Source organism: Berghia stephanieae, chromosome 11, assembly GCF_034508935.2.
Source record: "Berghia stephanieae isolate SIO BIC M18660-M18661 chromosome 11, UCSD_Bste_1.3, whole genome shotgun sequence".
In the NCBI taxonomy this organism is placed as follows: Eukaryota; Metazoa; Mollusca; class Gastropoda; order Nudibranchia; family Aeolidiidae; genus Berghia; species Berghia stephanieae.
This window is the reverse complement of record NC_088370.1, coordinates 14,319,359-14,336,379: the sequence shown is the minus strand read 5'-3', so window position 1 is coordinate 14,336,379 and position 17,021 is coordinate 14,319,359. Positions and strand designations below refer to the sequence as shown.

Genomic DNA, 17,021 nt, shown 5'->3' with positions numbered 1-17,021 from the left:
CCAGTTTATACAAGAAAATCAAACTTATGTATGCTAACTGGGATTTACATTTTGACGAAATAGAAAGAAATAAGAGAGGGATGGTGTCAGGGCTGCCAGTTATTGTCCCTGTCCGAAAAAATAAAACTGTAATATCGCTCAACAGTCGTCCGTCATGTTCCGTCCTAAATGTTAAATGTTGCTATTGGCCAGGGACCCCTTGTTGTAAAGCGCTTTGAGCACTTTAATGGATATTGCTCTATATAAAAATCTCCAAATCAGATAGGTACTCTATCAAAATTGAATTTACAGTTTTTAAATACCTATTGATGCACAGATCACCTGCTTCACAACAGGACTGAGATTGATGCGAGGTGATGTTTTGATTTTATTCCAACACCCTGTCCACCCAACAGTGATTGGGCGGTTGGGTCTGTTAGATCTGGTGGAATGTACTTCGCGATAAACTAACGTCCTATCCGAAAGGTAGAAAGAAATTGTTATTGTCCGTTTCATACAATACTCACTCACTCAATCCTCTCCGGGCCTGCTGGCACTTAAGGCGATTTCCACCTGGTCCTGTCAGCAGCTGTTCTTGGGGCCATCTCAAGGGTCAGACCTCTTTGCATTAGGTCCCTCTCTACGGTACGTCTCCAAGTCTCCTTGGGGTGGCCTCGCTTCCTCTTCCCTTGGGGTGTCCATCGCAGAGCCTTCTTTATCAGTGTTTCATCAGGTCTGCGACAGATATGGCCCAACCATTGCCATCTTCCCCGTTTAATGAGACTCTCTTTCATACAAACCGGGATAAAATCCAGCTCTATGAGCCTAATGTCTATGAAAGAAGTTTATATTTTACTTTGTTAACATTTAGCAGTGGACCAAAACTGAGGTGGTGAATTAATGAACCTAATAATTTTGCATAAGAACAATATCACATGCTCAATATTAAATGTGCCTCTTTTAAAGTCTCATTTTTTAAAAAAGACCTTAAAACTTTTGAGCATTTCTATAGTACAGTATCCATGAAACGTGCTCAAAACACTTTACAAGGAGTCCCAAGCCAACAACAATACTTATTATGTAGGATAATACATGTCGTCTGTTAGGTAATATTCCAAATTTATTTATTTTTTATATGCTCTTGATTAAAAAAAAAAATTTTTTGGGTGTCTCCTTCAGATCCAGCACGATGTATAAGAGAAGACGGAATAAACCAGAAGAGTCTGAATCAAGGCCAGATTCTGAGACGGGTTCCACTAGTTCTGCTGCTAGTGCTACTGCAAATACCAATTCATCAGATAATAGGGAAAAGTTGAGATCACCAGAGTCAACAAAAATACCTGCCTCATCACCTAGACCACCAACTCCACCATCTTCAACCCGAACATCCTCATCAACGCATAACAAGGACAACAGAGCTAGTAGTAAAACCGATATTTCTGATTCTGTCACACAACCCAATGCAAGTATTCCTTCACAGAATGATTCTAAGGACAATGGTACTAAAATCATGGCTGCTAAACCAGAATTGCAAACTTCTGACTCAACAGTAGAGGCGAAGAAAGGTGTAAGTTTTTCATCTAATGTTAGTGAAATCCCAGCCCCAGAATTAACACCTACTGAATCAAACACACCTGAAAAACACCAAGATGTACACCTGCCTGAATACGAGCCGGCTTCTCCATCTCTCTTTCCATTCGCTGACATAGAAATTGACACCGTCGATAGCAATTCGAGGAAGACAACCGGTGATTCAAAGGCAACATCTGGTAATTCAAAAGTGCATGGAAATGCCTCAAAGAATCAGCCTCAGTCCATTTTGAAGAAAAGGGAGAAGAAGACAAAAGGTAAAACTAAAGAGCTACCACAAGTTCCTCCAGCTCCTCCCCCACCACCACTTCCTAATGGCGGAGGTGAAGGAACAGACTCTAACAAAGGAACATCCCCATTGCTGAAAGGATTATTATACGACAAAGCTGATGTTATGAAAACACAGCGTTTTACAACTGTGGATCTGCTGAATAGAAAAAGACAGTTGAAGAAGGTGACCATTAGAGACACACAAAATGAAGGTAAAAAATAAACAAGGGTTTACAGTAAATACTTGTTAAACCTAGAATGACTAAACAGAAAAAAAAAAATATTAATTTAAAAACCTTATTTTCTCTCTTTCTTTTTTATATTTACCTGATTAATACCTGCCTACTTTTAAGAATCGTCTGTTGTTATTCTGAAATTTTGGTGACAAATTTACAGAAATGGGAGAAATATTACGGATTTTGATTTCACAGTTAGTTTGTCGCTGTGTTAGAAATGTATCAGTGCATGACATAATCAGTTGGAAGGTGAAAATTTTGGATTTGCATTTTTTTGCATTTTCTGAAAAAAAATAAGCTCCTCAGAGCATTTTAATCTTTAATTGAAATAAATCGGGTGATTTTTCATGAAGTTATGGTAGATGTATGGGAAAGGTATCCAGCAACTTTTCTCAAATTGCATACTTTTTCAACTTGACTAGCTGTATTAAATATTTAGAAGTGAAATTAAGCTTTGATATGTCCGGGAGAGGTACAAAAAGGGTTGATTTAATCATTTATGACAAGAACTCATTTTTGATAAAAATTGACCTTCTAACTAAACTTGGCAATATCTCAGTTCAAAGCTTTTCACCATTTGACTGATTATGTCATTCACTGTAACAAATATTTTCTTCTCATGCATTACCAAAGAGTTAAGAGAGAAAAAAATTCCTTAAAGTTGTAAAGGGTATCACTCAATTTAATGGCCATGATAGCTAAAGTCAATCGCTAATTCTTAATTGTGGCTGTCAACAACAGCAGAAAGATCTCCTACACGCCACAATAAAACCTTGATGACCTCTCAGCACAGCCGTGTTGTTGCCAGGGGATGTGTAACAGCATCTAATTTTAGTATTATTGAAAATTCAACCTTTATTACTGATGAATTTTGTGCTGGTAACAGATTTTGCTGGTTTTCTTTAATCAAATTATGCCCTTCCGCCACGACTTCATAAGATATCGTCACCTAAGCATTCCACGAAGAATATAGATAATTCATCAAACAAGATGTCTGATGTCAACAGGAATCACCCATGTTGTCCGAGTGAGCAAATCGGGGGTTAATTATCTTGCTCAAGGAAAAAAAAACGAAAGTGCCTGAAGTAGGGCTCAAACTCGGGACCATCCAGGTCACAGTGCAATGCCTTAACCACTCGACCACCTGTGCTTGTGTTTGGATGAGACTTTTAGGTGATCTCAAACTAAGGACTTTGATAGTGTGCTCTTGAAAAGTTACATCTGTTTCCTATTCTAACCAATTCCCCTTTGTCTTACCTTTTCTTGGGTGATTTAATTGTAATTCTAGAACTTTTTACTATCCCATTTTCTTCCTTTTTACTGGTGCTGAGATTACCTTAATGTGTTGGAAGCGCCGTAGAACCTTTAAAAACAAACAAACAAATGATTATTAAATCTGATTTTTCACCAGTATCTCTTGGACGTAAAGAACTGTTTGATGAAGAGTTTGATCGGCTGAATTTGGAACTACCTGAATTTGTTCCTTTACATCTTGTAATGGTAAGAGATTTTAAAAAGATATTTACTCATCTATTACTGTTACAATCTTTATCACTGTTGCCTCAGAAGTGCTAATGAACTGATAATAATAATAATGAAAAAAAAAAAAAAAATCTCCCCGAAAAATACAGACAAACTTCTTCTTCTAGGTTCCATGCCTGGTCCAGGCTTCGGATACTGCATGAATTATCACTCTCCATTCCTCCCTGTCTCTTGCTTTTTCAAACAGCTCTTGGATTGTTAGGTTGGTGAAGCCCTTCAGTTGGTCTATGAGTGTTTTTCTTTGTCTCCCCCGGGCGCGTTTACCAGGTATTTTTCCACAACTTGCCAGGTATTCATTCTTATCTTTCCTTACTATGTGTCCGAAAAAGGATAGTTGTCGATCCACTATTAAGGGCATTAGTTTCCTTTGTTGGTATGTTTGTTTTAGCACTTCAGAAACATTTAAAACAAATAATAACCTTGAGCTTTTATACAATCTGTAATTCTTTGTTCAACAGAGACAACACATTTACCGATGAGGTACTCATTTCACACTTGATTGCGATAAACAAAGTGACTAAGAGCCTTTTTCTAAGTGACTCTATTTTGAGCTGCTGAAAGCAGGATTCGAACCAGGGACCTACTTGTCTGAAGGCAAATGTCATACCACAAGACCACATTAAGTCTCTGACATTCTGAATACTCCTTACTAATTATGAATCGAGACAAGCGATTTACCCTAATTCTGTGGCCACTCCTATAGATAATATGTACTTAGAAACTCACAACATTGCCATCTGGAAGTACAACGGATCAACACATAAAACTATGTGTAACCTTGAACGTTTATAGTCTGGTTAATACAGTTTAGTGAGAATTACTCATAAACATGGATATCAAAAAACATTAACAAAGACTTGAATGACGTCAACTTCATTCTATCTATATGCAAATTAGATTCACAGAAGACGGCTGGATATGACTCAAGCCAATCACTTGTGCCGTGAAACTCTCGTGGCGATGGATGCTAACTCTTTTAGATAGAATTAAAGCCATCTTTATCTAAGGCTGTAAAGCGGTGTGCGGTCTTTGCTTCCTACCCGAAATGTGCTGAGTTCGAAGAGCTAGTAGTAGTAGTAGTAGCGTATGGCTACACCTCCAAATTTATTTCGTCAACCCAGCTTCTAAAGTCTTCCTCCGCCCTAAGGACGGTTTCGTAGCCACCTTCAAGTTTAGTGACTGGGCAGTGGAGGACGATGTGATCTCTGGTCTCTGGGGCTGCCTGACATTTCTGGCAGGTATCACTGTTTCGAAGTTTCCATCTGCACATATTTGATGCAGTTCTGCCATGTCCAGTTAAGAGGCGATTTGAGGAAGTCCAGTATTTCCTGTTGTTATTGAATGCAGGCACTCTTTTGGTTGGATCTTTAATGATGTTTCCTCCTCTTGGTGTTTCCCTGTTCCACATTTCTCTCCAGTTTTCCTCCTCAATGAAGTCTGCCATCGAAGAGCTAAGTGGCCTTGAGCAAGTCACCTCGCCCTAGTTCAATTTGTGGTGCTGCACCACAGCTAATGCCTGGGTTATTCCAGTCTGCCCTTGGAATAGACCCTAGAGACAAATTTCCCCAATGGGATGAGCAAAGGGAATTTTTTTTTTTGTTTTTTTTTTTTACGAAAATTCTTTCATAGGATTACAAATTTGTATTACAATTGTAATTGTGATGTTTAAATTAAATTAAAATTAAATTCCCTTTATTCAGCGGAGTGAGCTAGGGCGAGGTGACTTTCTCAAGGCCACACAGCGCAGCGGCGGGTGATCGAACTCGGTACCTTTCGGGTACGAAGCAAAGACCGTACCACTGAGTCACGCTGCCCCATTTTCATATTTAGAGATTGAGTGAAATACTTAGTGAACTTCTAGACCCATGAATTAATCAACCCATGTGCTGAATTCTGAGATTGCTTCTATTGTCTGACTGGTGTTGTTGTTTTTACTATTGAGGATGGAAAACTGCGTGAAATCATTGCTAAATTTAGCGTGTATAATACTTATTCCAGCCCTCCCATTGGAAAACCCTATCATTTCTTAGTTAATATGTAATCATTGAATAATGCTTTGAACGCGTTAAATGATAATTTTATTCAACGATTGCAGAATATATATATTTTCGCACATTTTATTTGTGTTTTAAACACATATTTCCAAGCTCCTTGTGTTATTGGGCACAATAAAATTAACTCGTTTCATAAATACAAAGAAATGAAAGAATCATATAATATTATGGAGTGACAATGAGAATTACAATCAAATTTCACCTTCCAAGGTAGGTAAGTCTCAATTATTTTTAAATCAAACCTTTACAGTTTATGCCTCAACGCTATCCCCTATCTCTATTCCTTGTCTTTATCCAGCAAACTGTTATATACAAGAATGTAACAGCTGACTTGACCTCCATGAACTTGAACGGCCTTGACCAGTTAACAGACGTGACCTTTGCCCTTCTGCTTGGACGACCCAAAGGACAGATGAAGGGTCACAAATTTCCTAAGATGAAGAAAATTTTCGTTGCAGGTCAGACAAAAATGTGACCCACCTCCACATAATGGTGTTATGTTAGGATTGTTTTTATGGTGGAACTTGAATTTATGACCAGAATTGTAAGAATTTGTGTTTTGTGAAGAGGAAAGTATTTACATTATTCAGAGTTGGGAGTTTATCCTGGTTTCTGTAGCCTGAAATTGCTTGCTACCTTTTGGATGTAGGATGCTAGTCTATCACAAAGTACATCTTAGCCCCAAATTTTTTGTTCTTTATTTCAGTTTGTTTTCCATTAAAAAAAATAATTGAGCTTTTATATAGCGCAATATCCACTAAACATGCTCAAAGCGCATTACAAGGGGTCCCTGGCCAACAGCAACACGTAACATGTAGGACGAGACATGACACCTCATGGGCGATATTACAATTTTTCGGACAGAGACAACGCTGTTAATTGCCAGGTACTCATTGTACACCTGAGTATGGTGAGAGAATGTGAGTAAAACGCCTTTTTCAAAAATTCAACTATGCGCCGAGCGAGGCTCGACCCCAAGACTTTCCAATCTGAAAGCGAGTGTCATATCACAAGTCCACATAGCTGCACATTTATAATGGATAAAGTCAGTTTTGCTTAAAATCAGCCAATCTTTCCAGCCTAGTGGTGTTGGCTTCATCAGGATCCAACTGTTTTGTGTTTTAAGTAAAATTCATGCGAATTAAGAAATTAAAGGTTTTTGAATTTAAAGATTAAAAATGTTCTCCACAATGTGTGTTAACGTCTCATAAATTAATGTTTATGATAATGATTGCTGTGTTATTTAACGATGATAACAATGATGATGATGATGAGGAGGATCATAAACTTGATGACGACGATGATGATAATGAGAATCATTCTGATGATGAGGATGAAGATGATCTTGCTGCTGCTGCTGCTGCTGCCACTGATGATGATGATGATGATGATGATGATGATGATGATGATGATGATGATGATGATGATGATGATGATGATGATGATGATAATGATGAAGATGAAGATATTGCTGAGAAGGATCATTATGATGATGGCGATGATGATGATGATGATGATGAAACTATGTTGTTGAACATTATCTCAATGAGGATGATATCGATAATGGTAACAACGATGATTAAGATGTGTCTCTTTTTCTTTTCTATTTCACAAGGTTGCCCAAACATCACTGACCAGGGCATCATCTGGCTGTCGGAATTGTTCCCTCAAATTCAAATGGTAAAGAAATACAATACTCGCTGTAAAGATAGTTCGAAGATGACGTCACTCAGGTCTTTGTTATTGTTTTTTGACATCCGCGTTTATGAGTAATGCTCACTGAACTGTATTAACCTGACTATAAACGTTCATGGATACACACAGTTTTGTGTGTTGGTCCGTTATACTTCCGGATGGCAATGTTATGAGCTTCTTAGCCAAGCGCATACTATCTATTCAAGTACATACTCGGGTGAAGCCAAAAAGACTGGGTGGGGTTCCTGACCTCCCATAGTGGGCAGGGAGGCGCTTACTGTGTCTTCTATCCCCCGATCTCTGTTTTCCAACGTGCTTTCTGTCTTTGTCTTGGAATGAGATTACTTGGTTTTGACCTGACCCTGGCCGGATTCCTTGGCTGGGAAGGAGACAGTCAAATGTATAGTTATTGTTTTGGGAGATGATATTTTTTCCCTTGTCATTCATCTCTCTGTTATGTACTGTTATTTTTAACATATTTAACATATGATTTGTAAACATTTTAGTGTATTCCTTTTAGTGGGGACTTGTGCTGGTGTCTGTGTGAGAATTTAGGTGATCACAAACCAAGTACATTAATGGTGTGCTCTTGGAATCTACATCTGTTCCCTATTTGGACAATTCCCCTTTCTCTTACTTTTTCCTCAAGTCCTTTTAATTGTACATCTAGAATGTTTTTGCTATCCAATTTCCTTCCTTTTCACTGGTGCTGATTTGACCTAAATGTGTTGCAAACGCCATAAAACCATTAAAAACAAACCTCAAGTGCCTCTTCTTTCCACTGTGTGAAATAATTTTTCATGTTCGAAATGCGATTTTTACTGGTCTGATATGCCATAGATCTTATAGACAAAAGAGGGTTTGTCTAACGTGTTTGAAGTCCCGATTTAACACAGTGTGAATCGTCATTGTTGTTTCCAATTGTTACCTGTCATTATCTTGGAATGAGATTACTTAGTTTTGTCCTGATCCTTGGCTGGGAGGGAAACAGTCGAATGTATAGTTATAGTTTTGGGAGATGATTTTTTTTCCTTGTAAATCATCTCTCTGTTATGCATTGTATTATGTTTAGTTTACATATTATATTATATGATTGGTGAACATTTGAGTGTATTCCTCTTAGTTGGGACCTGTGCTTGTGTCTGGATGAGACTTTTAGGTGATCTCAAACTAAGTACTTTGATAGTGTGCTCTTGGAATCTACATCTGTTTCCTATTTGAACCAATTCCCCTTTGTCTTACCTTTTCTTGGGTGCTTTAATTGTAATTCTAGAACTTTTTACTATCCCATATTCTTCCTTTTTACTGGTGCTGATATGACCTTAATGTGTTGCAAGCGCCGTAAAACCCTTAAAAACAAAAACAAACAAACAATCGTCATTGTTAGTTTAAATTAAAAAATAATTTAACCCCCCCTCCCCCCCCCCTTCAAAATTGAGCTTTATATAGCGCAAAACCCACTTAATGTGATCAAAACGCTTTGAAAAGGTCCCTCACCGACAGCAACGCGTAGCATGTAGAACAAGACATGACGCTTGTTTGTAGCTGATATTACAATTTTTCTTTTTCCGACAATGACAATGCTGTTAACGGCCAGGTACTCGTTTTACACCTGAGTACGGTGAGAGAATGTGAGTAAAGAGCCTTTTCCAAGGACTCAACTATGCGCTGAGTGATGCTCAAACCCAGGACCTTTCGATCCAAAAGCTAGTGTCATACCACTAGACCACATAGCCGAACAAAAACATCATTTAAACAGAGTAACTGTTTGATGCAATTGTTCATTGTTTGGCATTTGATATAATAACCTTGGTTCCATTGAAGCAGGTTATGTAATAAAAAAAGTACTGAGCATTTATATAGCACAATATCTACTAAAAATGCTCAAAGCGCTTAATAAAGGGTCCCTAAGCCAACAGCAACACTTAACAGGAAGGGGCAAGACATGGTGCCTGTTAGGTGATAGTACTATTTTAGTCAAGGTAATCATTTTACACCTGAGTTTGGTGAGAGAATGTGAGTAAAGAGCCTTTTGCCAAGGACCCAACTATGCATCGCTCAAGGTGGGACTCGAACCCAGGACCTTCCAATCTGAGGGTGAGTGTTACATTGCTGAATCACATAGCGGCACTATGTAAGTCATTATCTTATCTTATCTCATATTTCAGGTGGAAATCAACGGGTGTGTAAAAGTAACAGAGCGAGGATTTCACGCCCTCTTCATGAATTGTCCAAAACTCGTCAACTTTGTGTGCATGGCTTGTGATGCCGCCATTATACCCAATTCCATTGGTGAGATATTTGTGACCTGCCGTCTCAAAACAGTAATAATAATAATAATAATAATAATAATAATAATAATAATAATAATAATAATAATAATAATAATAATAATAATAATAATAATAATAATAATAATGATAATAATAATAATAATAATAATAATAATAATATAATAATAATAATAATATATAATAATAATAATAAATGTACTTTATTCATCCAAAAGGAAATTTTTGTACAGACGTATAAAATGCCGACAATGATACATACCTAAACATAATATACGTAAATATAATGTGGTAAAGTAAAATTTGGTAATAGGTATATATAGTGTAATAATATTGTAGGCTGTAAGAATAATGACATAGTGTAAATTAAGTACTATGTATAAAATGGGAGCTGGAAATAGACTGTATAGCCCCAAATATGAAACTTAGGGAGTTTATTTCTTGTCATCATGATAAAGAACAAACACCGTTTATTACATTGTAAAAAATTCGAAATTTAGTATTTCTTATCATTTTAAATTTGGAGTCCTGTTAATAATGATGATAAAAATAATAATAATAATAATATTAATAATAATAATAATAATAATAATAATAATAATAATAATAATAATAATGATGATGATGATGATGATGATGATGATGATGATGATGATGATGATGATGATGATGATGATGATGATGATGATGATGATGATGATAATGATAATTAATAATAATAATAATAATAATAATAATAATAATAATAATAATAATAATGATATTAATAATAATAATAATAATAATGATAATTATTAATAATGATATTATTAATAATAATAATAATAATAATAATAATAATAATAATAATAATAATGATGATGATGATGATGATGATGATGATGATGATGATTATGATGATGATAATAATAATGATAATAATAACAACATGTTTCTAAAGCGCCTAAGGATCTGCTTAAAAGTGCTTGGCAAATTTTTACTATTAACTCAAAGGCACAACCACCCACTCACCCAAATACACACACACACACACACACAAACACACACATAGGCCTACACATATGTATATTAAAAAAACAAAACAACAGCAAAAGAAAATTTAAACATGAATTGCTCTGTCTTAAGATGTTTCTTAAATGTTAGAACACTAGGAGCAGAATTTGTTCTATAACTGAGAGCAGAGCTTCTTATGGTGCTCACACTTTTATATTATGACGGTCGACTCAATCAGCAACCCCCCCCCCCTCCCCAAATTACGCCAGAATCCTGTTTGTCGACTTTTCGTCAGAGATATTTTGCTTCAAAAGTTGTGCAACATGGATATTCCAAACTACCTTATTACATGGTATAAAGAGTTTCTGACCCATAGACCGCAATGTGTAAAATTGGGTGAACATATCTCCAACAAAAGAACGTTGTCGAACGGATGTCCCCAAGGCTGCGTGAGTTCCCCAATCCTGTACATCTTATACACCAACGACTGCAGACCATCCTTTGAAAATTGTTTTATAGTGAAATATGCAGATGATACTGCTATTCTTGGCTTATTAAAAGATAAAGTTACCAAAAAGAATTATTTCAAACAAATAAATATATTCACCAATTGGTGTAAACAAAATCAGCTTGAATTAAATGTTGAAAAAACGAAAGAACAGGTGTTTGGTGTAAAAAATAAAAACGACTTAAAGTGTGTGGCGATCGGTAAAGATGATGTTGAGATAGTTGACTATTTTAAATATTTAGGAATAACCATTGATAGTTCCCTCAATTTCTCTCAACGTATTAATATAATATCTAAGAAAGTTGCCCAAAGATTATACATCCTAAGGAAATTGAGAACATTTCAAGTAAGGAAGAAAACTATGTTAAGAGTTTATGACTCATTGATTAAAAGTGTAATTGCGTTTGGCTGCACCATATGGTTTGGAGGATGCCGACTTAAAGATAAATCAAAAATTTCAAAATCTATCAAAGGGGCATCAAAAATAATAAACCATCCTCTTGATGGAGTAGAAAGAATTCATGGAAAAGCAATAGAAAGGAAAGCATTCTCAATTACCAACAATAAAAAACATATTTTATACCTTGAATTTAGTCTTTTACCATCTGGGAGAAGGTTTTGTCAGATTAAATGTAGAACTAACAAGTATAAATCAACGTTCGTTCCATCAGCAATAACAATTTTGAATATTTCATATGGTACAGAAAAACCAAGGATTGATTCGTTGACTAATTAACTGATTAATTTATTTAATGTAAGATTAACTGACCAATTGATAATGATGATAATTTTTGGTGTCGAATTGCCACAATTGTAACAAATTGAAAACGAAATGAATATGTTTATGTTGTGTATATCGCACGTGTGAAAGAAAGAGAGAGAGAGAGAGAGAGAGAGAGAGAGAGAGAGAGAGAGAGAGAGAGAGAGAGAGAGAGAGAGAGAGAGGAGAGAGAGAAGAGAGAATAAGTAGGAGTGAAATATCTGTTCAATGTTACAGTTATCGTTTAACGTTATAACAAGTGTAACTAAGTGACAAATTGCCATATTTATGGACAATAAAGATCTATTATTATTATTATTATTATTATTATTATTATTATTATTATTATTATTATTATTATTATTATTATTATTATTATTATTATAGCTGTTTTCCAACATGCTTTCTGTTTTTGTCTTGGAATGAGATTACTTGGTTTTGTCCTGGCCCCGTTCGAAGTCCTGGCTGGGAGGGAAACAGTCAAATGCATAGTTATTGTTTTGGGAGATGATATTCCTCTTTGTTGGATTTTTGTGCTTGTGTCTGGATGAGACTTATAGGTGATCTCAAACTAAGTACATTGGTGGTATGCTCTTGGAATCTACATCTGATCCCTATTTGTTCCTAGCTCCCCTTTGTCCTACTTTTTCTTGGGTGCTTTAATTGTAATTCCAGAACTTTTTACTATCCCATTTTATTCCTTTTTACTGGCGCTGATATAACCTGAATGTGTTGCAAGCGCCGTAAAACCCTTAAAAACAAACAAACGGTCGACCCAATCAGCAAAGTTCCCCCCACCTCACCCGTGCACCGTCGCGAACCCACCAAGAAGCTTCATCACAACACAACGTTCAACTAGATGCTCTGCGGTTTTGGGTTCTAACCGACATATCGGGTACATGCTGGAACAGGTGGAAAGTCCCCACTGATGAAGCGATTTAGGCGTGAGGCAGGTCATCAACCTTGACACAGTGAGGGGGTTTGAGGCAAATCGAGGGCAAAGGTGAAAATCCCGCTTGACCGTCACGAGACCATCCCGGGTATTGAGCCTAAGCGGGCCACCTGAGCTGCTCCCCCGAAATAATAATAATAATAATAATAATAATAATAATAATAATAATATAATAATAATAATAATAATAATAATAATAATAATAATAATTAATAAAAATAATGATAATAGTAATAATAATAATAATAATAATAATAATAATAATAATAATAATAATAATAATAGATCTTTATTGTCCATAAATATGGCAATTTGTCATTTAGTTACACTTGTTATAACGTTATATTATAATTATAACATTGAACAGATATTTCACTCCTACTTATTTTCTCTCTCTCTCTCTCTCTCTCTCTCTCTCTCTCTCTCTCTCTCTCTATCTCTCTCTCTCTCTCTCTCTCTCTCTCTCTCTCTCTCTCTCTCTCTCTCTTCCTCTCTTTCTTTCATGCATGCGATATTCACAACATAAACATATTCATTTCATTTTCAATTCGTTACATTTCTGGCAACTCAACACCAAATATTATGATCATTATCAATTGGTCAATTAATTTAACATTAGATAAATTAATCAGTCAATCAGTCAACGCATCAATCCTTGGTTTTGCTGTACCAAATGAAATATTCTACATTTTTACTGCTGATGGAACAAACGTTGATTTATACTTGTTAGTTCTACGATATGTGACTAATGGATATCCAACCTGGTGCCCGAATGGCCTCGGCCATCCCGGGCTCCGCACTATTATGTTCATTAATTGAGAGAGTTCCCCAGATGCGGAGCTGTACAGTTAGAATTGTTCATCCTGACATAACATATCATTTTGACACATTGGGTGAGAATTGCGTTAGGGGGCAAACATTGTATTAGGTTTACTGCTTGGTTAATTACTAACTCACGTAACCCTCTCCTTACCAATATGATTCAATAGTCTGATGTCACATCCGCCCAGCAACAAGCAGCTTGGTTCTAAAAAAAGAAAATCAGTACTTTTTATTCTTCATGCTGGCTAGAACTTTTTCACATGCATGTGATCAGAATGTATAAAAGTCAAAACAGGATCAGATTTATAATGTTTTTCTCCTCTGGTTACACTTTTATGCCTTTTGGAGATAATTCATAAGGGCATCTGCCATTGTTCCGATAGCTTAGAACCAGTTACTAAGTTACTATGCGTCATAATGAGGGAAGTGACGTCACGACTGTTGAAGCCTATTACAGGAAAATCGTAACACGTGTTACGATTATCAATTAAATTTCTTCTGTACAAAATTTTATGAAAGTAATTTGTCATAGTTAAATGAATTTTTAAAAAAACAACAGCTTAAAAAAAAAGAACAGAATACCAAACACGGAACGTTTCAGGCTCAAAACCCTTCTTCAGCCAACAACAAAAAACACTTAAGACATAAATACATTACTAAATTCTAGATAGACGACAGAGATAATTGGTAGGTCTTCTCTTGTAGAAAATCTTGGAAAGTCTTGACCGTGAGCAAAGTATAGTTGGGTCCCTGGAAAAAGCTCTTTACTCACATTCTCTCCCAATACTCAGGTTTAAAATGAGTACCTGGCCTTCTATAGCTTTATCTCTGTCAAAAAAAATTGTAATATCACCTAACAGACGTCGTGTCTTGTCCTACGTGTTAAGTGTTTCTGTTAGCTAGGAACTGCTTGCAAAGCACTTTGAGCATGTTTAATTGATATTGCACTACATGAATGCTCAAGTTTTTATGTGTTTTTTTTTTTGTAATAAGTAATTAAGTAGTAAGTCTGAATGACGCTTGCTAAGAATTGTGTGATTCCGTCACAGTTTCTTTTAAATCCTAGATGAGTTTAGCTGCTCTCTCCATCCATGTTGTTAATAGTTTCCATTGCTCACGGTCTGGGTGGGGTTCCTGACCTCCCATAGTGGGCAGGGAGGTACATGCTGTGTCTTCTATCCCCCCATACCCGTTTTCCAATTGTTTCCTGTCGTTGTCTTGGAATGAGATTACTTAGTTTGTCCTGACCCTGGCAGGAGTTCCTTGGCTGGAGGGAAACAGTCGAATGTATAGTTATAGTTTTGGGAGATGATATTTTTTTCCTTGTAAATCATCTCTCTGTTATGCATTGTATTTTGTTTAGTTTACATATTATATTATATGATTTGTAAACATTTGAGTGTATTCCTCTTAGTTGGGACCCATGCTTATGTCTGGAGGAGACTTTTAGGTGATCTCAAACTAAGTACTTTGACGGTGTGCTCTTGGAATCTACATCTGTTCCCTATTTGAACAAAGTTCCCTTTGTCTCACCTTTTCTTTTGTACTTTAATTGTAATTCTAGAATTTTTTACTATGCCATATTCTTCCTTTTTACTGGCGCTGATATGACCTTGATGTGTTGCAAGCGCCGTAAAACCCTTAAAAACGAAAAACAAAACATTGCTCACAATAATACCCCTAAAAAATAAAACAATAACAATAATAGGTACCTTCATCTTTCCAGTGAACACCCAGCTTCCCAAGGGATCCATACAGTGGTCGGGAAATCCCATCATCATAGAAGAAAAAGACTATTTTTTAAACGGAAATGACGGTAGGAGTCATCATCATCATCATCATCATCATCATCATCATCATCGTCGTCGTCGTCGTCGTCATCATTATCATCATCATCATCATCATCATCATCATCATCATTATTATTATTATTATTATTATTATTATTATTATTATTATTATTATTATTATTATTATTATTATTATTATTATCATTATTATTTTCATTATTATTATTATTATAAGTATACTTTTATTTATTTATTTACAGAAGTCAAAACTAACAACATGAAACTTCTCATCGTACGTGACAAACTTTTACCCTATAATGTCAGCCCCCTGATCAGAGGAGTCCAAGAAGGAAAAGAGAAAGAAAATCTAAGATTTACGTCAGTGCAAAATGTTCTCATTCCCGGCTCCCAGCCTGAAGACAAACTCAACTTCAACATCTTGGAGACGGTTTCTGAGGAGGTAAATTTTAAGATAATGATGATTGAGCTCTTCATTCATCATCATTCATCATGGCTTGTACTCTTGAGCACGTTGCCGGTCAGCTGTCTCCACGAATCACAATCCTCTGCGATGCGCATGAAATCTGTGTTGCTTTTTAAGTCACATTTGGCCATTCTTTCTTTGTCTTCCTCTAGCTCTCTTTCCTAGGTCTAGCTCTTCATTAGAAATTTTAAAAAAATAATCTGAAAACAGAACTGTTTTCCTGTGCCTTTTAGTCCGTTGAAAATTAATTTGCATTGATTCACTATTGACTGTCAGTGATTAAAAATCATTTTTTTTTCATAGTGCACTGAGCACCTTTGAGTGGAAGTGTGCATTTTATAAATGTTTCTTTTAATAATAATAATAATAATAATAATAATAATAATAATAATAATAATAATAATAATAATAATAATAACAATAATAATAATAATAATAATAATACGTGGCATTTATATCGTGCATTTTCATCACTGTGTGATGCTCAAAGAAATATACAAAATTGACATATAATAAAACGTATACCACAATGATATCAATAGCAGCAGTGTATGTAATACTGTATAAATATCATGAAAATGTAACGGTTAAAAGGTAGTGCTTTAACAATGATTAAGATCGATCCATAGATTTCACTTCTCATTATCCTTCTTGGCAGGTCGTTCCACACAAGGGGCCCAGTGTGGGTAAAGGAATGGCTGCCATAAAATTTAAAATTATTTCTAAGTGTAACCTTCGTTTCGTCAGTCGAGGATCGTAAATTCCTATTTGGTACAGATATTTCTAACATGCATTTTAAATGTAGTCAGGTGCTTCATCATTTAGGCTTTTAAAACAAAACATCAGTTTTAAAAATGATTCTTTCCTTGACAGGCAGCCAGTGCAGCTCATACAGAATAGACAGGGAGTGTGCCATTCTCGTTTGTCTTGTCACTAATTTAGTTGCATTATTCTGTATGACCTACAGGCACGAGATTTTATCATGGCTTATGTGAGATAAAAGACCGTTGCAATAGCCTAGATGTGATAATAATAATAATAATAATAATAATAAT

At 35.7% G+C, this 17,021-nt stretch overlaps 1 protein-coding gene across 1 annotated transcript in view; it reads left to right on the top strand.

Annotated features, from left to right (window-relative positions):
- LOC144957240 (uncharacterized) overlaps window positions 1-17,021 on the top strand; it is a 126,930-nt gene that overhangs the window by 256 nt on the left and 109,653 nt on the right. Inside the window, exons 2-8 of the mRNA XM_078888315.1 lie at window positions 1,159-2,051; window positions 3,487-3,575; window positions 5,970-6,129; window positions 7,287-7,351; window positions 9,535-9,658; window positions 15,419-15,508; window positions 15,743-15,942. Of these exons, the coding sequence (XP_078744441.1) occupies window positions 1,169-2,051; window positions 3,487-3,575; window positions 5,970-6,129; window positions 7,287-7,351; window positions 9,535-9,658; window positions 15,419-15,508; window positions 15,743-15,942 (1,611 nt within the window). The 5' untranslated portion in view covers window positions 1,159-1,168. The remainder of the gene's footprint in view (window positions 1-1,158; window positions 2,052-3,486; window positions 3,576-5,969; window positions 6,130-7,286; window positions 7,352-9,534; window positions 9,659-15,418; window positions 15,509-15,742; window positions 15,943-17,021) is intronic.